This window comes from Grampus griseus, assembly GCF_964374135.1.
Source record: "Grampus griseus genome assembly, chromosome: 3".
Taxonomy (NCBI): domain Eukaryota; kingdom Metazoa; phylum Chordata; class Mammalia; order Artiodactyla; family Delphinidae; genus Grampus; species Grampus griseus.
Window position 1 is genome coordinate 145,053,029 of NC_139019.1, and position 26,279 is coordinate 145,079,307.

At 44.6% G+C, this 26,279-nt stretch overlaps 1 protein-coding gene across 1 annotated transcript in view; it reads left to right on the forward strand.

Annotated features, from left to right (window-relative positions):
• DOCK2 (dedicator of cytokinesis 2) overlaps positions 1-26,279 on the forward strand; it is a gene marked incomplete at its 5' end in the record, with an annotated part of 407,839 nt that overhangs the window by 305,956 nt on the left and 75,604 nt on the right. The window contains 3 exons of the mRNA XM_082650723.1: positions 5,217-5,315; positions 7,861-7,955; positions 19,314-19,392. Of these exons, the coding sequence (XP_082506849.1) occupies positions 5,217-5,315; positions 7,861-7,955; positions 19,314-19,392 (273 nt within the window). The remainder of the gene's footprint in view (positions 1-5,216; positions 5,316-7,860; positions 7,956-19,313; positions 19,393-26,279) is intronic.

Consider the following 26,279-nt stretch of genomic DNA (forward strand, 5'->3'; position numbering starts at 1 on the left):
TATCCTCTGTCCAGTTCAGGAATTTCAGTTAGCCAATCTGCATAGTTTCTCTGGACCAGAGTCAGCGACAGCAACAATAACACTAACAGCTGATCATATTGAGGGTTTTCTATGTTCTAAGTGCTCTATACAAATTGATTTAATTCTCACCAAAACTGTATGCAGTAAGAACTGTTTCTATTCCCTTTTACTCTGAGGCACAAGACACTGCCCAAGGTCACATGCCTAGGAAGAGGTAGAGCTGAGATTTGAACTCAGGCTGTCCAGCTCCTAGGTCTCCACCTGACGTTGCTTCTTTGGAGCACAACCTTATCCATCCGGCTCACTGCTGCACCCGGGCACCTAGCGCAGTGCCCAGAACTTGAGATACCACACACACTACTTTCCCCAAAGATTGCTGCAAACTACAACTGAGCTTCCTGACAAAGCTCTAAGATGAACGGGTTTTAGGGTCCCTGAATTCCTCACACCATAGCCTCCTACCTCCGGTCCTGGATCTGTCACAAAGACAGCACCAATTCCATCCAAGAAGAAAATCTGTTATATAACCGCATGGCAGACATGGGGGTGAATGGAAAAGCAACCTGAGAGTGGCATTAGGCTACTCTTAGTCTTCAAAGGAATTGGGTGGCCCCATAGATAAAACTTCTCATCTCCCTCGGCATGCAAAGTTTCCTCGCTCATCTCCTCTCCTTGGCGCTCTCTGTATTTTATTTTATTTTGGTCGAGCACATTATTTGAAGTTACTATGGCAACGTGTCACCAGCTGGCATCGCATAGTAATGCTGGCATTTAGGTAGCAAGCTCCCAAAGTCGGCTCTTTCCCTCCCTCTGCGATCTCATCACTCCCACTGATCTCAGGTGAGCGGAGTGGGGGACGCATTGCAGCAACCATGCCCCTCTCCCCTCGTTTGGTTAGCTCTTCAAGGCAGGGCAAACTGATCACCTCTTCCCGGTTCACTCAGCACTGCAGGGTCCTGACCGTGTGTGTAGGTGTGTTTGCTTTAGAGGTGGCTAAATAGATATGTTTGAGTGTTGTGCACCAAAGCTATCGGCCTCATCAATAAGATGATGATGATTTTTTATGCAAAGGAGTAGATTGATTTGGAGACGGCTACTCCCCTGACCGCAGTCAGCCAGTATCCCAGCTAATTAATATTAATGACACAATAGTGGGTTTCTCTCTTTCCTCTCTTGCCATCACACAGTGAAGAGACCCTGATTGTTTTCCTTTGGAGCTTCAGCTCTCTCCCAGGTGTGCAAGGGCTCCCTACCTACTGACGGGCTGAATTGTCCGGATCAACTGATTGTCATGGATCACTGAAGAGGGTTCTGTATGGCAAGTAAGCCCCGCCACTGCAGGCGTTAAGCAGCCCCTCATCAGCCGAGTGCCTGCGACGACTGCATTTATTTTTACACGTTTGACCCAGTTTCAAACCATGTCTCTTCATGCTGTGATTCATTAGCTACATTTTAAACCACCCCGAATGGAGCCGACGTGACTCTGCCTGGTTTGTGACAGCATCTCAGATACAGTTTCTCCCCGGAATTTAATATGCAGGTCCCCCCCCCAACCCGGTATTCTGTTTTAAGAAGCAATTTCCTTTCTGGGCACCTGGAATGCTGCTTGGGTGTGGATGAGTGGCTGCCTCACGCCTTGGTAGTAAATATATGCTGACCACAAAATTTCCACCAAGGATGGAAGGCAGGGCATTCTCACTAGCCTGAATTGCAAGAGATCCCTCTAACCCTCTGTCCCCCATGCAGTATTCAGGCTTTTCCACGTTGCTGACAGGGCTGGGAGTTTGGGGTCCGACACCGTAAAGTTTGAGCCATGTCAACAACAGGAGTGTCTGAGTTGCTAGGGCAAATGCAGTCTGTTCATCACCCCCACTCCCAATCCCTACAGCTCTTTCTAAACACTTAAGACATGGTGGATGTAGAAGGTCTCAAACTTGTAAAAGGGAAGAGGGGCAGGAAGCAAAGAGGTGGATTGCCGTGCTGAAGACGCTACTGAAAAAGGGATAAGCGTCAGAGAAACACAATGTGATTCCACCATTCTATCACTGCATGACAGAGAGGAGTTTTTGGTTTTTAATTTAAATGACAGAGAGGAGCCTTTACTGAATTCGAACCTGCTGCTGGCATATCATGCCATTTCAGAAATCAGTCAGTCACATTGGTGCGATTGCTGACAGATTTGATACTGAAGTGGGCTAGACACCATAGCAGACAAAAAGGGAAGCTTCCAAGTGGGAAGTAAAGCACTGTCATTTCTCATTAACAGCCAAATGCAGGTAACTTGTCCAAACTTCAAACTACACAAACATCACACTACAGATCGTACTGGAAGGCACTCAGCTGGGATTTTCTATGGGGCAGTTAGAACGAAGAAATGAACAAGCTGGTAAAAGTAATTTTGATTGATCGATGAACTATACACCCTGAGCAAGTCCTTATAAAAGGATAATGGTTTCTTTAGTAAAATGGTCACTCTCTCTAGATGGGCACTTGGAATCCCCTTCCCCTTTTATTTTCATTTAATATGAAGCACGGAAGTTTCTTTAAACGAGGCTTAAGACAATGCAGCCTTTTCAAGGTAATTTCCAGGCAACTTGAGCTTTGTTTGCTTTTCCCCCCTTCAAATTCAAATCAAGCCTTTGGAAATACCAAGCATTCCGTATCTGTATCTATGCGTTTGGGGCAGCCTGCAGTTCTGACAATGGTGGATTTTACAACACACACACACACAAGCTCACAATCCCAGGACTCATTTAAGCCAAAGCTTTAAAAGTAAACTGTTGTCCAAGAGACGACAGCATTTCCTCTGAGAGGACGATCGATCACAAAAAATAAAACCTCCCCAGATCTCTTACCTTTTGAAGCAGTGGAATTACCTGCAGAGAATATCCTTCCTTTCTTTGCAAAATGAGCCAGGCTTTGGCCAGCAGCAGAATTACTCCAAAAGGAGAAATAATAAGTCCTTTATATTGTAATTTTCACTGTTTATATGCAAGAAGTGTAGTGGGTCTGCTCACGTAGGAATAAATAAAAAGCCGGAAAAACTGCACGGCAGCTACCATGTGAAAAGGAAAGACCTCTAGTGGCCACCGGCTGAATTCTTGGAGGAAGCCCCTCACAGAAGAGATGGAGGGAGTAGAGGAGACACACGCGTGTGTGTATGTGCTCTCTCTCTCTCTCTCTTTCACGCCACACACACACACACACACAAATTCAGAAGATTTCTCCCCTCTTGCGTCCAGCCTGGATGGAGGGATAAAAAATAATATGCTTGTTTCTTGGTTTCAGTGGGACCTGGTTAATTTACAGTGATGGTGGCATTCTGTCTGGTTTGAAAGGGACAGATAATTTCACAGACTCACCATCACCCCCTGAGGGCGTGAGCTGGAGAGAGGGTTTGACTCCCTGGACGGCCAAGGCGGTTGGCCCCCATATAGAGGTTCCAGGTCCCCAGCAACATAGTGTCATTGACGTTACCCCTGAGAGTCCCAGTTTTGTGCCCCCTGCCACCTCTGCATGTTTTCTCAACACTTATGGTGCATGCGTGTGGTGATCACTGGCAGGCAGCGCTGGCTTCCCAGGCGTGTGACCTGGCCCGGTGCTCAGAAGGACCCTGTGGCTGTCTTGAAAATCTGAAGAATTTTTACAAGGACTCTTCAATTTTCATTTTGTTCTGAGCCCCACAGATTGCACAGCTGGTCCTGCTGACTGGGAAAGCATTTTATCCCTAACGTCCTAATTGAAAAGAACCTAGAAGCAAATGAGAATCTGTATCTTTGGGAGTTACTTTTGGGGATGTGAACTTGAAGAACATTCAATTACCCAAAAGACTTCCTGTGGAGGAATTCAGAAGGAGCTTCCTGGGGACATCAAGGCTGTTCCTTCCACCACTGTCACTGAACTGTAACCCTGTAATCTGGGAGGATTTTTTTTTTCACACTATATTTTTTTGGTCTTTTAGTTTTATTTTTTTTTTTTAACAAAGACAGCAGTTTGTGATACAAATATAATACTTGGTTCAAACATAACACGTCCAGGCCCACCTCTCTGGTGTGTTACGTCTGACACCCTTTAGGAGTGGGGTTTCCTGGAGACACCTGCATCACACCAAGCTGCCCAAGCTTCCACAGGCCTGCCCTTGACAGTGGGACTTCCTTTGGTTGAGATGGCAGCCCAGTGGAGTCTTGTGGGAGACACTCTTGAGTGGCTTCTCCCAGCTGGTGGCTGTATGGTCAGTCCTTCGTTTACCAGGTTCCCAGAGTAGATCTCTCTAAGTTCTGCTTTCAGGCACTAGCCCTGCCAGAAAGTGCCACCCTGGTACAGTTATAAAATCTGGGAGAGAAAAAGCAGAAAAGGGTGTGGTGATGTCTTCTGGTGCACGAAAGGATGTGGTTCTTGCTCCTCTGACCCCGCGGATCCTCTCCAAGTCCTTGCATTGATTTCCCTCTTGTCTGAATCCCTCTGGCACTTGATCTGCTTCGCTGATCAGAGTCTTGTGCTTTTTTCCTCATGGTTGTTAATCTTGCTTTCCCAACTAGATCATGAACTCCTGAGAGCAAGGACTACCTCCTCTCATTTCTTTTATGGCCCTTAGCAAGTACTTGTCCCCGGTAGCTGCTGGCTTCTCACTGACTGATTCATGGTCCAACAATTGATGCCCTTGTAGGGAACCTCAGTGTATTCAGGGCACCATAGGAGCCATCTGATCCTTCTGATACACCTCTCAGGGTAGATACAGATGGATTATTGTCCCACTTTACAGATGGAACAGTTGGAGATTAGACATGTAAAATTATGTACCAGAAAATCAAACTGTCTCCAGAATCTTGATACACGCTGGATCTCCTGACGTTAATACAGTGCTCTCTTCCCAATGTACAAGCAGCTGGAGAGGTAAAGAATAGGGCCCTTATTGTCTGTATCTGGAGCTCCTGTTATAGTCCTAGTCATGTAATAGGTGTTCAATAAATGCTTTTTGGATGAATGAGCTGATGAATGAGCCATAAGGAGACATTTACTCTCAGGGAAATTTCGCATGCTCATCTGCTAAGGAGAAATTCTCCCTCCCTGGGGGACCTTTTTATACTCACCTGGGATAGAGAGGTGTTTTCTGGTCTGAAGTCAAGTAATTGAAGAAGGTGAATCTCATGGTCCTCTCTCCACTGTTTCACGGCATTTTTCTTTATTTCTTGCAGAGTCACTTTGTGGCATGTATGACAGCCATCTTAAACCAGATGGGTGACCAGCACTATTCCTTCTATATTGAGACATTCCAGACCAGCTCTGAACTTGTGGTGAGTCTATAGGATGCTCTGGGGCAGTGTTGGGGAGACGCGTTACACAAAAGATTCTTGAGAGTTTAGGGCAGAAGGTCTTCCTGTGCACCGGGAGAATGTGTGGGTCTACGTTTGCAGGCATGTTCTTGTGATTCCCTGTTTCTCACTCCCATTTAGGCTTGTAAATATCACTTCTGGGACACATCTTCTGTCCATGTCATACACGAGCCCTGAGTGCCTAGTCTACATATGCCTTAAAACCAGTATTTGCTGATGAATCATGGACATTTTGAGGCTTAAGAGCATGGGTGTTGGAGTCACACAGTCTTGGGTTTGAATCCAGGGTTTGTCACCAGCTAGCTGAGGAGGTTAATTTTAACATTTCTTAAGCCTCCGTTTACCCATCTGTAAAGTAGGGATCATATCATTTATGTCACAGGGCTGTAAAGGGATTAAATGAGAGCACAGTAGCTCTCACACTGTAAGAGTCCACTAAAAGTTAGCTATTATTACATTATAATAACGAATGCATAGAGAAAGTTGGCCTCTGAGCCCCTTTCTTCTTCTAACCTCTCAGGGCTCGTTTGCTAGGACTGTCTGCCTGCGGCGGGTGGCCTGTGGGCCTGTACCTCTGCAGCAGATGATATCATCAACGTAAAGCCCAGCCCGGGCTGTCCCAGGGTGTAGTCATCCCTTTGCCCTCAGTATGGTCAACTTTGTCATTGTCTCCTTACTATTGCCAGATGCAGGGGTTCTGCTACCAGGGGCTCACTTTTAACTCTCCTTGAAGGAAGCAAGGGCACCAGAATTGGACCAACCTCAGAGAGTTGCCCACAAAAAGAATCAATAGGAAGCCAATGTCCTGCCACTTCATCCATTTAGCTTTGAGAAGGTCTCCTAACTGGAGTAGGATTGGCAAGAAATGGAACCTCTTTCTGGATACACAAAAAAAAGAAACAAAAGGAAATCTAAACAACCCAAGATTTCTCCCCCTCAAGTTCTCTATGTTATGTGACATGGAAATAGAAAGACTGCATTCCTAATTTTTGATCCTCAGTGGAAGGAAAGGTGGGAAGGATGGTAGGAAAGAGAATTGTTATGTATTAAATTATACACTTCTTATGTAGTCCTCCAACAGTACGGCATAGGTGTTAGTAGTCACATTTTACAAGTCTACAATCTGCTTGCTCAAGGCCACACAACAGAATGTGGCAGAGAGAGGATTTGAACCTCTGCTCCAGCCCTTACACCGTGCTGCATCTTCTCATTCAGAAGCCAGGCTTTCCATCTGTGAGGCAGAGGTCTTCTCTTCTCCATTCCCACAGGAAGGGAGTGTGCCTGTGACGATATCCACACCTCCCCAGGTGACGTCAAGGATGAGCGATTATACTCACCATCGTCATCCTCGAGCACTTAGTGAACACTTACAGTGGGCCAGACTCTGTGTGGAGCATCTCATAGACAGTGTGCACTTAATCAACCCTTTGAGGTAGATGTTATCCCCATTCTGCTAATGCAGAAACTGGGACTTAAAGCATTGAGGTAATTTTCCCTAGAAGCAATGATTGCTGGAAAGGAACCAATCTCATTTCCAGAATTTTGCAATTTAGCTTAAAGCAGTGATTTTCAAATTATATTTCTCCTAGCCTCACTGTCTTCTACCATAAACACACACACACACACACACACACACACACGCATGCATGCACGCACACTTCAACCAGAGCTGTTTTCTACTTTTATCTATTTTATATATTAGGTTCCAGGTAAGATTTTCTCTGAACAAAGAATTCTGCTATTAAAATAATCTGAAAACCGCTGGCTTAAGGAAAGAACTCTGAACGGGTTTCCTATGGATTTTAATTTTACCTTAAGCAAATAGCCTGGATGCCTTCGTTTCCTCTAGCTCAGGAGGGCGCCAGTGGTTCTGGTCTTTGCTATCTAGATTTGTCTTGAATTTGTGTTCTCCAAAGGTAGAGAACAAGTTTGATCCACTGAAAAATCTGATGGGGCATGCTGAGGTCCACTTTGAACCTCTTCAAAGGAGAGGGAGAGAATCCCTGTCATGTTTCCTCTAAGCTGCTTGTTCACGTGCCTATGACATATGAATTAGCTGTGTTTACAGTACAGTAATTAGATGTTCATTTTAATAATAGTTTGTTTGCTCAATGACCTGAGATGCATTCATATAGTGTAGATTATTTCCTCCTCAAATACATATTTGGAAAGATGATTATAAAACTGCCACATCAATGAATGCATTTACTTCTTTACTCCCAAAGACAGAATTAATAGTTCTTTATTTTGAGAGTATTTTCTCATTCCATATTCATGTTCCACTTATATTTGTGAAACAGTCTCCCAGTAACAAATCGTTAAGATTTCATTAAAAAATCCACTCTATTGGTTTCATTGGATTTACTTAATAACAGGCTGTACCCCTTCCCTTTCTGCACCTCCAAAAAATAATAAAGAAAAAATTTGAACAGCCAACAAGATCTGGGCCCTTCCAGTCATTTCCTATAAAGCAAAATGACAGGTGTGTTTTGCTTTACTATTGCAGGACTTCTTGATGGAGACATTCATCATGTTCAAGGACCTCATTGGGAAGAATGTGTATCCTGTAGACTGGATGGCCATGAGTATGGTTCAGAACAGGTGAGCTGCCACCTGCTGCCTAACAGCCCCGTCATCTCAGCACTCACTTTACAGTGCACTGTTAGAGAAGGAAGGTGGGGATAGTTTCTCCGTGGTGAAAATAAACCAAAGTGCCACAGACCCTTTCTTTCTACATTTAAACCCCAGGGAATTGCTCACCGATCTTGAGCTATTTATTTATTTGCTATTATTTATTCCTTTTTATATACTGAACTGGCTACTCCCTGCCTTCTCCATTCTTCAAATACTAGTTAAAATATACTTTGTCTATGAAGCCTTCCCTAAACTCTTGAGACAGGAGAGCTTAAGGTCAGTCTTATTAAAATTGTATTATTTTAAATTTATTCAAAACAATAAAATATATTCTGTGACATGCAGTAGAATAAGTTTAGGAAGCACTGGATTACACAGCTTTGAACAGCTTTCTGTGCTGCAGGACTTCTCAGAGCCTTTAGTATGCTAATAGAATTCTTTAAGAGAAAGATTTAGGATACAGCATTTCACAGATTTACTTGCCCTTTGAAACATTTGGTGTGAATATATTTATGTCTCCGTGCGTATATATAATACTTATTAGCATCTCATAGAATACCAGAGTAACCCAAGTATAGCTCAGGTCCCACATGGCCCAGTACAACAATAGATGAGAGTAACTGTGAGCAATTTCAGTCTTTAATTCTTTCTCTCAAATCATGTCATTTCATCAAAATGAAGTTCAAGTCATAACACTCAGCAATATTATCTAATATTCCCTTTCTCCATTCTTCTGTCTCTCAGTATCTCTCCTATTCCATGGTTTACCCAAGTCTCTCTCAGAACCTTATCCTCAATTCCTATCCACAAACCCCTTTGAAACTGGGGTCTTCTCGGCTCCTTTCTTTCCTTTCTCTCTCACTTTCCTTTGGCTTCTTATATTTGTTTTAGGTCCTTCCCATGGAAACCCCTTCACTCTACACTGGTTGGAAGTTTTCTCTCTCTCTACCTATTGTCCTTGTTTTGTATCACAAGAGCCAAGAATTGACTGGCAAAGACAGAAATATCCTGAGAGGGTAGAAGAAGAGGAGAAGTTGAAGAGGCAAAGGCGGATCCTCTTCAGTGGGAGGCAAAGAGGGAAAACTATAAATATTAATAAGTTTGTCATTGGATACAGTCTGGGAATTTCTGTCTCATCTATGCCTAGGATCTTACTCCCGTCCCAGATGGCCTCCATCCCTTACTCTTCCGTCCTCTGAAAAGCTGCTCTTCCACTACTTGGATGCCTAAGTGCCTAGCCAAGTGACTTTACAGACACACTTGCTCTTGGGGCCAGCTTTAGGGGCTGGTGAAGGGGAGGAGCGGTTTGTCAAGGCAGAAGGAGATAGCTATCTGTATGTACATTGTTGCTGATGGTGGGAGGTGGATAAATCAGCACAGCAACAAAGATGTAAGAATTCTTAGCTTGGGCTTACACTGCCTTGATTCTCCCTGTTCACATCACTCAGCTGGGAGGCTGGCTTTTACAGTGCTTAAAGCATTGGTGGGAATTAGGCCAGGCCACGTTACAGATGAGAGGTGGGTATCTCCCTAGCCCTTCTGTCAGGACCAGCTTCCTGAGTATGCAACCTGTGTAGGTGTATAGGACCTTGCACTCTGAAGGGTCCTGATGTCACCATCTTGAATTCTTAATAATTTTTGGACTAGGAGACTTGCATTTTCACCGTGCACTGAGCTCAACAAATTATGTAGTTGGTTGTACCTCACAGCAATGTCCAGTCACCTGTGTTTGGAAGAAGCCAGCTCCCAAACTGCGTGCGAATCCCTTCACTGTTTGCCAGCTGGTCAATAATGTCTTGGGGTTTTGCCAAATTACATGAAGCACCCAGGTGAGTCACCTTCGACTCACCCTACATTTCAGGTACACTCAACTATTCACTGTTGCCTACTGTTTCATACTTTTCGTGACTTCGCATAAACTATGACTCTCCTCCTTTCTAGACCAAACTCAACATGAAAGCATCCTTCAAATCCTTGTCCATGTAATTTCTTCTTAGTGGATCCTTCTAGGACTCCTTTATGGTAGGAGAATATGTCCCCTCCTCTTCGTTTACATACACACCCATATTATAACACTTACCCACTGTACTGTAATTATCTCTTCATATGACTATTTCTGCCACTAGAGAATGGGCTTCCTGAAGGCAGGCACTATGTCCAATTTATCTCTGTGTTTCTAACTCCTGGCACAGAACCTGACATTCATAAACATGTGTAATGAACTCTGTGTATCCAATGGGTACTTATTTTTTAAAGTTTTAAAAAATATTTTAATTTGGGCTCCCTGGTGGTGCAGTGGTTGAGAGTCCGCCTGCCGATGCAGGGGACACGAGTTCGTGCCCCGGTCTGGGAGGATCCCACATGCTGCGGAGCGGCTGGGCCCGTGAGCCACGGCCACTGGGCCTGCGCGTCCGGAGCCTGTGCTCTGCAACGGGAGAGGCCACAACAGTGAGAGGCCCCGCGTACGGCAAAAAAAAAAAAAAAAAAATTAATTTTATTGGAGTACAGTTGATTTACAATGTTGTGTTAGTTTCAAGTGTACAGCAAAGTGATTCAGTTATACATATACATATATTCATTCTTTTTTAGATTCTTTTCTCATATAGGTTATCACAGAATATTGAATAGAGTTCCATGAGCTATACAGTAGGTCTTCGTTGGTTATCTATCTTATATATTGTAGTGTGTGTGTTTGTTCATCCCAAGCTCCTGATTTAGCCCTCCCCACTACACTTCCCCTGTGGTAACAATGGGTACTTACTGATTAGGGTTTTTTTTTTTAAGAAATTCAATTCAAATTTGCCTAAATAGAAAGAGAAAGTATTGGCTCAGACAACTGAAAGAGCCCAGAGTTATGGGTGCAGGCATGGATGTATCTAGGTGCTCAGACAGTGTTGTAGGGAATCTGTATCTACCTCTGCTCTTTCCTCTGTTGGCTTCATTCTTAGACAGATGCTCTCTTTGCAGTGGAAACCTGGCTATAGAAGTTCCAGAAATATGTCTTGTTGGATTAGCAGCCCCAGTAGAAAGAAAAAGCCTCTTCTTCAATAGGTACAGCAAAATTTCCCAGACTAATCTTGAGCTACATGCCCATCCATAACCTCTGTGGCCAGGAGAATGAAATACGCTATTTCATCAGGCTTGGGTCATATGACCCACCTTTGGAACCGGGGAGGCTGTGGTTAGTTCTACCCAAACCACAAAGTCTGGGAGCAAAGGGGGAGGCTGGGGGAGTAATTCTTCATAGGAAAATCTGAGAGTTATTACCAGAAGGAGAAATGGACGATGGGCAAGCAAATAAATGCACAGACATCTACTACTGATACAGGGTCAGGAGGATGGAAGCCCAGAGAGGCTGGAGCCCTGACCAGGGCAAACCCCCCTTCTGAGCTGCCAACAGTCATCCTGGAGGAAATACGTAGAAGTGCTTTGAAGGACTGTCCTTACCCGAAATCCCACAGACTTTAGTCTTTTTGTGGGAGACTGGCCCCCAGAGATGATGCAATAATCCTTGTTTCTTTATACCTACAAAATCAGAATATAATTTTCTAAGGGACCTAAGAAAATGGAATTGTCTCCTAAATAGAAACATTTGTATCTCTAAAGGATCTGCTGAGTACTTAAGTCTTTACATTTAAGATAAGTTAGACTCAGAAACACAGCCTGGGTTTCAGACTTCTTAGTTCTGCCACCTTCTCTTTCTTGGGAAGTCATTCAACTTCTTGGAACCTCGGTTTTCTGATCTGCAAAATGGGGATGATTATATCCATTTCATGGTATGTTTTTGTGAGGGTAGAATGAGTTACTCCTTAGCACAGTGCTGGTACCTGGGAAGAACTCAGTGAATGGGAGCATTGCAGACAACAAATGTAGCCTTGGAGTAGAGAAGCATGTGCCTAGTGTCGACCAGAAAAGATGACTGTTTTTCTCCTTGCTGGCATATAGCTTAGGTTGTAGACTTCCTTCATCTTCTGGCCACAGTGATCCCTTCCATTTACAGAGCACCTGAAATTTTTTTCACGATTGTTGCATCTTGTGTGGTGTTACGATAGCTAACATGTATTATGCACCTAGATCCACCCCCATTGTAAATACTTTACATGTATTCGCTCATTTAATCTTTGCAACAACTTTATGATGTGGAACTGTTATAATCCACATTTGATACCTGAGGAAACTGAAGCACAGAATAGACGAATAACTTACTCAGTGTTGTATTACTAGCGAAAGAACAGAGAAGTCAGGCAATCAGAGCCCATGTTCTTCATCTCTACTGCTTCATCCTGTAAAATAGTGAGGCTTGTCTTATTAAGTGCATTGTAAGGATGTGCAAACTGCATATTTATTGGCTCAGATACCTCAAAGAGGCCCAAAGAGGTAACCTGCACAAGGTCATGCAGCTAGTTAATGAAAGATTTCAACATAAATTGGAACAACGGAACATACACCATGGTTGAGCCCAGATCACTGTTCCCCAGAATGTCATTTTCTCTCCTCTAAAAATATGCATCCTAAGCTCCATTCATTCACGTGGACAAGGTGAACTCCGTATGTTGGTTAGTCTGTATGTTACAACATCTTTCTTCCTTTCTTTTCTTTCCTCCTTTTCTTCCTTCCTTCTTTCCTTCCTTCCTTCCTTCCCTCCCTATTACTTACATTTTTATGATTTTCTGTTTTCATAATTTCCCAATTATCGCTTGTTATCTGTGTATGTATGTATGTATGTATGTATTAGTCATATATAATTTATCTATCTGCTTGTTGGAGGAGGGAATGGAGTTTTGCAGATTTGAATGTCTCCTCAGCTGTGTACTGTTTGTGTATGCAAACGTGGTGACATGTCTACTGCAAGAAATACCTCCTGTTAGAGCATTCTTCTTACTGATAAGATGCAACATTCAGTAAGATCTGATGTACGCGACATGGTTAATTTTTAAATGATCAAGTTCTTTGTAATATTGTAAATGAACAAAATATGCCTAGGAACCTCTTTTCCTCTCCTCCATCTGCACCTCAATCTGGAAATTCAACATTTTGGGCAGGGGGCAAGTGGTGGCCGTTGGGGATTTATACGCATCCCTAAAGCTTCTCTAAATGGAACCAATCAACGCATACATATTGAGTGTCCCGGGCATCCGGAGCCCATCTACGCCATGGCCCCAGAAGGCAGGGTGCTTACAGTCTTGTTGGTGAGACAGTAAGTATGCCCATGGAAATATGACCAAGCGCTGCAGCCACTGTAGTGAGTTCAGAGCACAGAGTCCAGAGCACAGAGAAGTTAGGATTTATGACTGCCTAGGTTCGAACCATCTTATAGTTACGTTACCTCTGGTAAAGTTACTTAACTACTCTGGACTCTGTTTTTCTCACTGTAAAATGGGGTACTAATAAGACCTACCACAAAGGATTTTTGTGAGGATCAAAATGAAATAATACGCATAAAGTAGTTAGAACAGTGTTCAGCAAGCATTTCGTAAATGTGAGCTATTATTTTTGTTCTCACGTTCCTATGATCTGGGAACATCCAGAACATTTCACAGAAGAGGCACATCGGGCTGGATCTTGTCTACCTTACTGGTGACGTGTTTCAAGGTCTAATATTGTCTCCAGCACACACTAGGCACATAGTAGGGTCACAATAGTTGACCCTAGGAAGCTGAGCAGGGCAGTGCTCAGCAGTCTGCTGGCGGCTCCATCAGTGTGCTGACAATCGTCGTCGCCCGCTTCCCCTTTCTCCTACCTACATTAATTTGTACTGCCTACTCCCTTTTTGTAGACCTCATCTCCTCCAAATCATATGGTCCGGAAGAAGGCCTCTCCATGGGTTTTATAGCCAGCAGGGCACATCTAATCCTGATGTCCAGCTGGCCATGGAATTCCAGTCCCAGGAGTCTGCTGCACCCCTAACTAGAATCCAGAACCACTCAAGAAGGGTCAGGGGTACTTGGGGTGGGCCGTGCCCTGACCCTGAGCTGGAATCCTCTGATACACTCTAGCCTCTTGGTGCATGGAACCCTTGTGTGTTGTGAGGGAAGCAGCTTAAAGGCTCTGGGAGAATGGCTTTTTCACTGCTTCTAGGGGAGGAATAAGGACTCCCTTCTTCTGGCCACCTCTTTTATCTCCATCTTCAAGTTTTGACCAGTAGAATCAACTACATCCCATGAATCACAGCCCAAAGGGGAATGGGATTCAGGGAGGCCCTCTCTCTGCCTTCGGCATTCTCACTGGAAAGGGCGTGTCCACCTCCAGTTCCCTCTTTCATTCACATCATACAACCTGTGGGCATGGGTTGGTTGTCACACTGGAGTGTTCTCAGCTTCGGATCCTCCTGCCTCAGAGCTACAAGGTGGCTGGGCAGTTAAGGATAATGATAGCCACACAACTGACATTTATTAAGGACTCCGATGGACTGAGGCCCCGGGCCACCGGCACCACATCTCATTTCATCTTCACCCACGGCTCATCATACCGATGGGGCAGCTGAGCGTACCAGAGGCAAAGCAACACGCTCAAGACCACAGCAAGGGAGAGTAGCAGAGCGGGAACGTGCCCCCAGGCAGGCTTGCTCTAGCTGCTGCAGGAGTCTGTGCACCTTGCATTACCGCATCCAGTCCAAGGACTGGTGCATATGGTGCATAGGTTTATTCAGGACACGAAACATAGGAACTCTCAGTTGCCTCCAGTAACGAGGATTCGTTCTGTTACATGAAGGGAAGTAGGAAACTGGGAACCTGGTCCAGTGGCTGCAGTGAGCTTCCCGTGGAGCAGTTCTCAGGGTAGCAACCTCGGGTATCCTCGGGTACCAAGCTCCCTTTCTGCCAGCTTCTTCCTGCTCACAGCAGCTGACTTCTCTTGCAGTATGGCCTTTGCTTCCTCACAGAATTATCTGCTCATGGCTTCTGCTCAGGGCAGGGTTCGTTGCATCCTCCCTGGTTGTCCTGCTTTTGAACTGTCTAAAAGGGCTTGATTTACTGCTATCCAGGCTTGGGTGCCCCCACTGGTACCCATATGATTACCCATGGGCTTCTAGTCAGCCCATGGAAGACTGCCTGAGTCGAGTGTTGGTTCTGGGCCCTCTCAGCTGTGGGCAGGGCAGCAGGATAATGGGGACTAAGTGGGAAGGGGCTCTGTGCCTTGTGGGCATGAGTAGGAGCATGCCCAGTGCCAAAACACCATGCAGGCTGGCCTTCAGGGGAGCCAGTATATCTTTCTGGTTAATTGCAAGGGCTTTAAAGAAAGACAGACCTGAGGTTGGGTGGACTCTGCTGCTTATTAGCTGTGGGAATGTGGGGAAATATTTTGATCGTTCCAGGGCTCAGTTTCCTCTTCTGTTAAATGGGTGCGACAGTAACACCTCCTTCAGTTTGTAGGATTAAATGAAACAAAGTCTATAGAGCACTTGGCACAGGATATATGCATGAGACTCCCATCATTGTCATTATTAACAAGGTGAGCTCACAGCTTGGGTTGAACAGAATTACACAGATTTCTTTGTGAACAGAATAGCATGGTGGTTAAATACCAAGGTTCTGAAGGCAGCATAACTTTGTTTAAATACTGGTTCCACATGTATTGGCTGGGTTCTTGGGAAAGTTACCTAAACTCACATCTCTAAAAGGCAAACAATATCTAACTCGGAGAGTTCATGTGAGAATTTAAAAAACTGGGAAGAAAACACGGAAGAAATCCATGCAGAGTACTTAGCGCAGAGCCTGGCACATCGTTGGTAACCATGACTGTGATTATTATTAATTTTTTTAGAGGCTGCTAAGCATCACGGATGAAATGCAGGACATGTTAGGTTGTTATTTGATCGTGAACTTTGCTTTCAACACTTCAAGATCATTTTTGAAAGTAACAGAAAAAGTTGAGTGTGTTTTCATTCTAACCCACTTCAACATATTAATGCTTAGGCTTTAAGTACAATTATTTTTTTTTTAAGAATACAGAAGACATACTTTTCCAAACCCATAGGTGGGAAACCAAAGTTAAGTGATATTCTGATTCCCAGAGGGTGGCTGCAGAGGAATCCAGAGAGAGGGAGGAGCCTTGATTTACTTCAGCCCCTCTCTGCCACCAGTCCCCCCATCAGCACAGGGAGCTAATCATTCCTGGTTATTGGGCTGGCCTTTGTGAGCCAGAGGAGGTTTAGGTTGACAATCAAAATAATAACTGTTATGGAAACTACTGAGAATGTGTAAAACCCCTCATTTTGGTATCATATTAGACTGCCTGAGATGTTTATACATAATATGACAGCCACTCAATGCATTTCCATCTGGAGAATCAGATACTAATCTTTAAGAAGAAAATATAGATGTTTTTTCAAAGACATATTAGCAAATGACAGAATAACAAAACCAAAGAAGTCTCACCTTGTGGCAGCCTGATGGGGTGGAGGGTTTTGTGGGGTTTATATTTCCTGTCTGTACATGGTCCTGATGGCTGCAGCTTGTCCTCTGACTGTCCATTTTGCTGTTGGTACCTGCCTTTGGAAGAAGGATTAAGCAACCCAAAGGGGTCTGGGCGGCCACAGCGACCATGTTACCGTTGTCACCATGTGGCAGGCACTGTGCTCAGCACTTACCATACATTTGCCATGACACCCTGCGGGGACCCTGCGAAAGGGGTTACATCGCTGCTGTTTCACAGAAAAGGAAACTTAGGTGTCAAACACGATATTAACATGTCCCAAATCCACACAGCTGGGAATTGGCAAAGCGAGAAATCACATCCAGTTGTGTGTGTGTGTGTGTACACAAATCTCGTGATCCTGATAACAGGATACACTGCCTTCTTTGTTCAGCAAATATTTATAGGTGAAGTTTTCAGAGGTGATGAAGAAGAGAGCCCAGTGCTACTGAAAATTAGTCCTTGGGCCACCTTTATCTACGTGTCTTAGGTCTGTTTGCTACTTTACATTTAAACAAGGTTCTGTAACTTTCAAAGCTTTTTTATGTACATTTTCTCTTTCTGGCTTCTAACAGATGGATGTTATACAAAGTCGAATAATGAAGTGCTGATCTTAAAACAAAAGAAAACAGATATTTAGTGTTTAACGAACACCTAGCCCAGCTTCCCAACAAGCAATGACTCGGGTAGCACATGCTGCAGTTGCCCTTCCCACGCTCGTGGCCCACCCAAAATGCACCTGCAGCTTCGGTGGGCATTTCCCATGCATCCTGAGAGCTTCCTGCTTCTTTCATTCTCTGGGCTTTCTCTGGCTACAGGAGAGTTCTCAGCCCACCTGCAGGGCAGGCCAGAAGTGCTAGGGACTTAATGTCCGTAAGAGCAACTTTCAACCATGGGGGGGCTGGTATTAATGGGTAAATAGCCCAGGACACTTCTGATGCTCAAGTATGTTCGCTACAGTCTAAACTCAGAAGTTCCCATGTAGAATTGAGTCCCAGTTATTAGCCAAAGCAATAACCTGCTGATAAACACTTCCTTTTACTGGCTTCCCACGGGTAGCCAAATAGACATTTTCCCTGGACCAGCCACTCAGTAGAGAAATTATTGATTGTCCTCTGTTAATCAAAGATTATAGACAGTAGTACAGGGAAGATCTGGCCCCTGCCCTTTTAGATTTTACAAACACACACACACACCCAGTGGAGACTTGGCCACAGTTGGGCATGTAGCAGCTTGGGAGGTGACTGCAAAAATCCAGGACAGAAATGATGGTGACTTGGTTCGGGTCAGTGGCAGTGAGTGACGAGAAGTAGTTGCATTTGGATATATTTTGAAAGTAATGCTAAGAGGTTTTGCTGACAGGTCAGGTGTAGGATGTGAGAGAAAGAGGAAAGTCAAGGATGCTAAGTCCCCCTACCCCTTGAGCAACTGGAAGAATGGAGTTGTTTTCAGCTTAGATGGGAGGACGACAGAAAGAGGGCAGGTAATAGGAGTCAAGCTTTTGACATGTATGCTTGCAATGCCTATTAGTCGTCCAAGTGAAGGTATAGAGCAGAGAGCTGGAATGCAAGCTGGAGCTCAGGGGAAAGGCCAGGGATGAAGATATAAAATTTGGGACTCAAAGGCATGTAGATTGGAGAGTAGATGAGATCATAGAGGAAGTCTCTCATTTCAAGGAAAGCACAGGCTAGTTGGAGGAGACAGTCGTTACTGAGTCACACAAATAGCTCATTCGCAGACCATGATGAAGTCTGGAAAGGCAGTTGTACTGACTGTCCTCTGGGGGCCTGAAAGATGCAGCAGACCCTGCCCTGAAACAATTAGAAGGAGGGGGCATTCTATACAACGGAAGAATACAGCTGTGAACTCAGAAAACAACCAGAAGCACAAAGTAATAGTGAGAAAGGATCCTAGCAAAGAAGGTGGGGTCCAATCATGGAGAGCATTGACGGTCAAGAGAAAGAGTTTAGATTTCTCCTGTGGGCAGTGGGGAGCCACTGAGGTGGGTGAACGACAGGATTGGAACTGTTCCATAGGGCAACTCACTCTGGAGGCTGAAAGGGAGAGAGATAAGAAGAGGCTGTAAGACCAGAGAGTAGGGAGGAAGGAGAGGAAGGGATGGATGGGAAGACATTCGAGAAGAAACACAATTTGACAGGAGGTAACAAAATGTTCAATACGTGTAAGATTTGATCAGCATTACCATCTCGAGAAGAAGAGTGGAGAAGAGGTATATATGGGAGGTGCAAGGCATACATGGAAGAGTGATCATTGAAACACTGTTTATAACAGAAAATGCTGAGAAGCAACATAAAGGTCCATCAATAAAAGACTGATGCAATACGCTGTGATACATCTATACAATAGAATGCTCTTCAGTGATTAAAAGGGATGATATATATCTGAATTCACTGGCATGAAAGGAACACACAATTTATTGTTGAGTAAAAGAGGCTGTGAAACAGAATTTATCGTTTAACCCCATTTATCAAAATGCTATCTTTATAATATCGTTTGTGTATATATGTCTAGGGAGACATTTGAAATTATGTTCGTCAAAATGTCAGTGATGGTTTTCCCCAGATGATAGGATTGCTGGTGTGTCGTTTGTTGGTTTATTTATTTGATTTAAGAGGAGGCAATTTTTCTGTCTTCCTGCATGGCATGAATTTTCTGACACAGGCTTGTAACAGTTTAAACAAGAGACAATACAGATTTTCTAAAGGAAGTCAAACAGACAGGCAGGGCAGGGCAAACATGGCCTCAGGTCTACAGTGAGAGCAGGTGTTAATGTGGGTCAACGAACCTCTTCCTTGGGTCTTTGGAACTAAAGGAACTTCAGTCTGAAGCATGGGGGAGGAATGTTTGGGGTAGCGTGCTCAGATGGCCTGGTGACCTTCTGCCTTCTTCCAGGGTCTTCCTGAGAGCTATCAACAAGTTTGCAGAAACCATGAACCAGAAGTTCCTGGAAAACACGAACTTTGAGTTTCAGGTGAGTGTGAGGCGCCAGACTTGCCCTTGGAGTGCCCTGGCTGGGCTGCTCCAGCAATCTGGGCTAACTGCTCCATCAGACACATCCCAAAACACTCAGAAGCTATGTCTGTGTCTCCGGGTGTTTCCACAGAGCCATGGCGGGGAGAGGGGAGGGAGGGAAGTACTCAGCGTTTGGAACCAGGCCCTTGATTAAATAGTCATCAACTGAGCAGCATATGCAAATGTGACCGTATGATGTATCTTGTGTTGAAGAGGAGACTTGCAGTCATTCATTGTCAAAGTGGGTGCCACCTTTTAAATATGTATTAATTTTTTTCTTACTTTTTTATTCACTGGAGCCTAGAAAAGCAGCCATTCTCAGATACTGAAAGATAAAGCTCACTAGTACATTTCTGTGATTTTCTGATTCCTCCAGAAACCACTTTTAGTGCTCAGACAAGACCTGGGGACTCTGTGAGGTTCAGGGGCTTCAAAGCATGCCCCTGGGGCAGACAGGGCGACACATCTGCTCAGGGCCCAGGCAAGAAGAACCAGCTCTTCAAAGCCTTGTGGACAAGTTCAGGTTGCTACCTCTGGCTGGAGGTGTGAGAGAGGAGACCCTTAAAAGGGGATCCCCCCTCCAGGGAAGCCTCTGACCCCCAGGATCTCTCACAGCACAAGCTTAGGGAGTGGCCAGCAAACTGGGGCGATGGCTTTTTCTGCCTGCTCGTCTGGGGTTTCAGTTCCTGTCTGGGCTCTGGCCTCTGGCCAGCCGAGGAGCCTCAGGCAAGGCCTGGACTGCATCCGTGCCTCAGCTGACTCATCTGTAAGATGCTCCACAACACCTCCCCTCGCTACTTCGTAGGGTTTTTCCAGAACGGGAACGTGCCAAGGCACTTGCTAGGGGAACTCACTTGTAAGGAGGGTCCCAACAGTTTCCGATCAAACACTTCCTCCTCCAAGAGGCCTCCCCTGCCTGATTCCTCTCCGAAGGTCCCCTAACAACCCCATGGCCACTGTGTATCACCACTTAGCCTGCTGTAGTCTCTTCATAGCACTCCGTGCCATCTTTCTTATTTGCCTACATGCCTGTTCTCTTTCTTTCCTCTGGTAGAAGGTAAGCTTCGGGAGTCGGGAGTGTGAAGACCTGTACTCACAGGGAATCTATGCTGTGTTCCTGGCACATAGTAGGTCTCCTTGGGGAGGTGATGCCTGGGCTGAGGTCTGTGAGATCCACTCTGCTAGACAGCACCGGCCTATAAATACTTAATAAATGTTATCTTTGAATAAGATTCTCTCCCACTACCTTGCATTTAAATCAGGCAACTGAACTATAATGATAATGATGATGAAGAGAACAGCTGCCATTCTCTGACAGCAGTGTCTGTGCAGATCTCACAAGAAGCGCTTTATGCGTTATCTTTCTCAGTCCTTACAACTACCCTACAAGGTCGTTACTATGACTCTTATTTTCTCTACTGGAGGGATGTGGACACTAAGACTCCCAGGCGACAAGCAGATAGCCTGAAGTCACACAGCGTGTCAGTGCAGAGGTGGGACGAAAGCACAGCAGTGGCTGGCCCCAGAGCCTGCAGATCACTGCAGCCACATGCTAGAGATAGAGTTTCACCACCACGTTGGGTTGACTGTTTGGCAGGGTCTGGGTGAGAGTTATAAATCTTTGACATGGAAACAAAACATGTCACTTTGGCTGTTCGAATCAGGACAAGTGTTTGATCCCCTTCCAAATGTGGCCCAGGTGCCTGCAGGCTCTGGTTACGAGTACGATCAGGGAAGTTAATAAGGCCATTGCTTTTTTGGAGGGGCAGCTCGGAAGAACACACCTAGGGGCCAGTGGCAAGGCAGTGTTTGGGCCATAAAACCGTTGGCTGGTTTGTTCATCTCTTTCCGTGGGCTTTGGTAATTGTAGCCTCGGACCTGATTTCCTGACTCTGGCTCTCCTCCGTGGTCTTAGAGCGGTACTTTCCAAGAGAAGCTCAGCTTTAGTCCTTCATGCCATTCTTTTAGGTTTTATCCAGTTTTCCTGAAAGAAAATCTGCATCTGAGAGTGCCCCAGAGAAGTGGGGGTTTCATACATGGAAGGTTTGAGCTTATGAGCTGTGTGGCTTTAGGCAAATTACTTCACCTCTCTGTGCCTCGGTGTCCTCAACATCAAATTATGACACTAATAGTAGCTACTTCTCTGGATTGTTGAGAGGATTCAGTGAATTAATTCGTGTAAAATACCTAGAATGCTGGGAACATGGTAGTTAATAAATGGTTAATAAATGTTAGCTCATTATAATTACACTAATTATCATTTTGATGTGATGATGATGAAGGTGGTGGTGGTCCTAAGTGTGTCAGGTCTGGGAACCCACATGTCAGTCCTCAGCCAACAGAACAGTAGGGAGGCATCTTTCTGGTCACCACAACAACTGCCTAGGGCTGTCACACCCACAAGATTTGTAAAACGGGAAAGCGGCCAACATTACAAAATGAAATAAGTCTCCTTTTCGAATGAGACTTCCACAGATATTTAGTGGGAAGCACTCAAGAACAGGATCATTCTTCAAACCTATCTTTGTTCTCCTACCTTCTCCTCACTTGTGTGAGAATGGATTTGTTCTCTGTACCCTGCCTGGAACACGCCTTGTTTTCTTCTTACCGTTTCATTAATTATGCATTTAATATCAGCAGGAACAGCATCCACCACTAAGCGCGGCTGCCCTTGCCAGCTGCTGCCCAGAGGAGGGGCAAGTACAATGAGATTCGCCCTAATATCTTTTCCAGAACTGTGGTTTTATGATTCAAAGGGCAAAAAGCAAGGAGCTCTGTGGGTGCCGTCCTGTAGGTGACAAGACCTGGGAATTAGAAAAATGATGCTTCCTGCTTGGGGCTAAAAAAGTTTGCATTCCCAGGCCCTATTCAAGATGCTGGGCCTTGAGATTCACATCTGTTTGCATGGTCAGGGAAGACCAAGAGAGGATTTCGAGTTTAACTCAGTGAGAATTTTTGTTTCAGAGCAATTCTCATGAGTCCAGGCTGTTGCAACATGCCTTGAGAAACTCAGAAGCAAAACAGAGCACTGGCCTGCCTTCAAAGATCTTGGGGTCTCAATAGCAGACTATAAATCCATCTTCTAGCATCCAAGCTTTTGAAGAAGGTGACTAAGCTTTATTAGGCATCGACTTAGGGCATTTTGACCCTTAATCATGACCCTATTAGGTTGGGATATACCCGTTTTACTGGTGAAGAAACTGAGCTTCAGAGAAGTGGTTGACTTTCCTGTTAAAGGTCATCTAACTATTAAGTGGGTCTTCTGGGATTCAACCCCAGGCCTGTCTGCAATACCCAAGCTCTTTTCACTCTTCTGCACTGTCTCTTAGGAACAGGGTGCCTTTCGGATCTAGGAGACAGCTGTATGTAGCTCCAGAAACAGTCTGCCCTTGTTAGCTTTTGCTGGCCGTGGGACAGGGAGCTCTTCAATGATTGGCTGCAGAATTAGACTCTCCATGTTGGAAACTCTGATTGGTCCAGAAATCAGTGGTTGCACTTCAGATGTGTTCTTTGGCTCCAAATAATTTTTTTCCATCTTAGGTGGCTGTCTGATTGCTACTAAGACCATTCTCTCTACTTGGGAAGCTGTAATTGGCTCTGCCTTTGGTAATTCCAGCCTTAGTCTTGAGGCATTTCTGGATCAGCTTCTGGGCACCAGACCACCTTGGGATCATTTTTAAACCTGTACTGGAGACCCTGTGAAATGAAAAGCTTCCAGAATATTCCCAGCCGTTGGTGGAGGAATGAGGGCAGGCTTGGTCTTTATAATGGGAAGTGTAACCAGTGATGGCAAAATACATGAGAGAGGGAGCACAGACACAGAGGGAGCACTCATTGGCGCCTTGAAGAGGCCCACAGCACTACCCACAGGGAGGTCATGGCAGGACGCCTCCACCAGGCAGGAAGATGGTCATGTGCTTGGGGACAGCTTCTACGGCCCTGCCTGCTTCAGCTTGAGGACCCTAGACAACCTCTGGACTGATGTTCCCAACCTGAATCTGTAGCTGGAAACTTTTACTCCCAGAATCAATGGCATCTTCACAATGGCCATGGCAGCTGGGCCTCTGCACCACAGAGGTGGGTATGCTGACTGCATTTCAGCAACCCTGGGTGTTGGGTCTTTTTTTTTTTTTTTAAATAAGAATTTGGGGTAAATAATAATTCAAGGCCATTGAGAAAGAAACTTATAGGATCAGACATTCTTGATGTCTCTGCTGTAAAGATATCTGATGAACCAGTGGAAAACTCAACCAACGACAAAGGCTAACAAGAACCAAGAGAGAAGAAGAAGAGCAATTTTAACAGAAGAGCAGAGTGGTTAAAGAATGCAAGTTCTGGAGACAGATGCACTTGGATTCAAATGCCAGCTTCATCATTTTGTAACTGTGTGACCTTGGGCAAGTTAGTCAACCTCTCTGGGCCTCAGTTCCCTGTTCTCTAAAATGGGGAGAATCATAATACCAATAGCATAGTTTCTGGGGAGGATTTAACAAGAACACATGCGGCATGCTGGGCTCATTAATGAACTCATTCGACAAATATTTCCTGAGTACATGTGGGGTTAGACATGATCCTAGACACTGGATATACAACAGGGAATAAAAAGATGAGTTTCTTGCTTGCATGATGCTTACATCCAGTAGAGGAGACAGAAAATAAATTAGTTCTGCTTAAAATATGTCACGAATCCTGTGAACAGGGTGTATGTAATGAGGGCAAATAATGGATGGATCTAGTTTAGTCCAGGCGGGCTGGAAGGCTTCCCCTGGAAGTGATTTTTGAACTGAGATCAAAAGGGTGAGTAGGAGTTTACTAGGTAGCAATTTCCTCATTTTGTCCTTATAAGTACCCCCTTTAGATGCTATCTAAAGTCTCAGAGAGGTAGGGTAACTTGCCCATGACAGTGGAGCTTGTAATTCCAGGATTGGAATTCTGGAAGGTGACCTGACGGTATCTATGAAAACAAACAACAAAGACAACACAAACAATAACAATATCTGTATAGACCCTGTGCCTTAGCAGTTCCACGTCTAGGAATGTCTACTACATAACAGTCTCTCATGCATAAAGATATATAAACAAGGATGTTGATTACGGCACCAATGCTAAAGAAGAAAAAAGTTGGAGTCAAGCTAAATGTCTATAAATAGGAAATTGGTTACAATTAAAGTACATTCTTAGAGCAGAAGACCATGCAGCAATAAAAGAGAATGAAGCAGATCTGTATATGCTAATGTGGAAACATCTGCAAGAAATATTGATGAGAGAAAAAAGCGAAGTATAGCAGACTATTAAGAAAAGATGTCTATACATATGTTTGTTTATACACAAAAATTTTTGGAAGGATATCCAGGAAATTGTTAGCAACATTTTCTTCTGGGGAATTAGACTAGGGTCCAAGGTAGGATGGAAAATAACTTTTGATTATTTAATCTTTTCAATCATTTAATTTCTTTCACTGTGTGTATATTACATTTATAATTTTTTGAGAGTTAATTAAAAATAGCTGAATTCTCATTACACCCACTAGCGGTATGACTGGGTGGTGGTTTAATTTATCTGGATCTCACTGTTTACATCTGCGAAGTAATAGATTTGGACCAGATGACCCTTAAATTTATTCCAGCTTTAACCTTCTTTTGTCCTACGATTTCAAAATATGAAATTCCCAATCAGAAATCACCTTACTTCTTCCCCGGGGAAAAGGAACCTGTGTGTTTTGCCAAAGATTCTGTGGCTTCTCCGAGCCATCCAGGCTGGGCTGTTAATAAAATGCCACCAGGCAGCTTGGGCCAGGGAGGAAAGAAAAATCTGGGATCTTTTGAAACAACTGGAGAATCTCTCTAACAAAATGGTGATCAATAAATAAATATTTTCTGGAGCACAACTGTAGTCAAGCCATCGTACTGAATTTAGCATTAGGGATACAAATAAGTAGAATCCAGAACCCTTGGTACTGGTGGAAATTACAATCGGAAAAGACAGGGCTTACAAATGCTCTACGACCAGTACTTACAACAATCCTTTATGGTAGTTACCATTATTTTTTCCATTTTACAAGTAAGGAAAATGAGGCTCAGAAAGGTCAAGTAGCTAGCCAAAGACGGCTCAGCTAGTAAGAGAGAGACTGGTGTCCATTCCCTAGTCTGTGAGACACTGAGGCATGTGCTCTTAACCACTGGAGGATCCTGTCAAGTGAGTGGAGCACAAGGTCAGGTGCGGAATGATGGACCCACGTCTGTGGTTGCACCTACTAAGTGGTCCTCAAATCCGGAAGGGCTGAGCAGACCTGATGTGCTCTGCCTTCTGGGAAGGCCTCATGAAGGAAGTGGGTCTCGAACTGGGCTTTGATGAAAGGATGGAAGTTAGATGCTGCAGGTGTGAGAACCACTGTGAGCAAAGCCACGGAGGCCAAGACGCTTGTGTTCTATCTGTGAGTCTGAGCAGATCAGCCCCTGCCCCCTCCCCAGGCAGTTTGCTGAGGGAGATAACACTGGAAATTGCCTGAAAAGCCAGGTTAGTTCATTTGGTTCTGATTCTTCAGGAGCAAGAGTCAAGGAAGGTTCAGGCAAGAAGTATCATGAGTGCCCAGCCGTGTCTATTTGTGGCCACTGCTCAGCTCTCAGGCACTGCACAGAGCCACTGACCATGACGGCCTTCCCTCCGTTCCAAAGTTGGACCCACAGAGCCTCATGGGCAGAACTGGGCAGGGGCTGTGGGTGAGACACCTAGGGGCACCATTTCTGATCCACTAAGAAGAAGCAGCACTGGATCTATGGTCTCATGGTCCACGAAGATCTTCAAGGAGAGAAGTCAAAAGAAAATCAGGTGCACTCCTAAGTATAT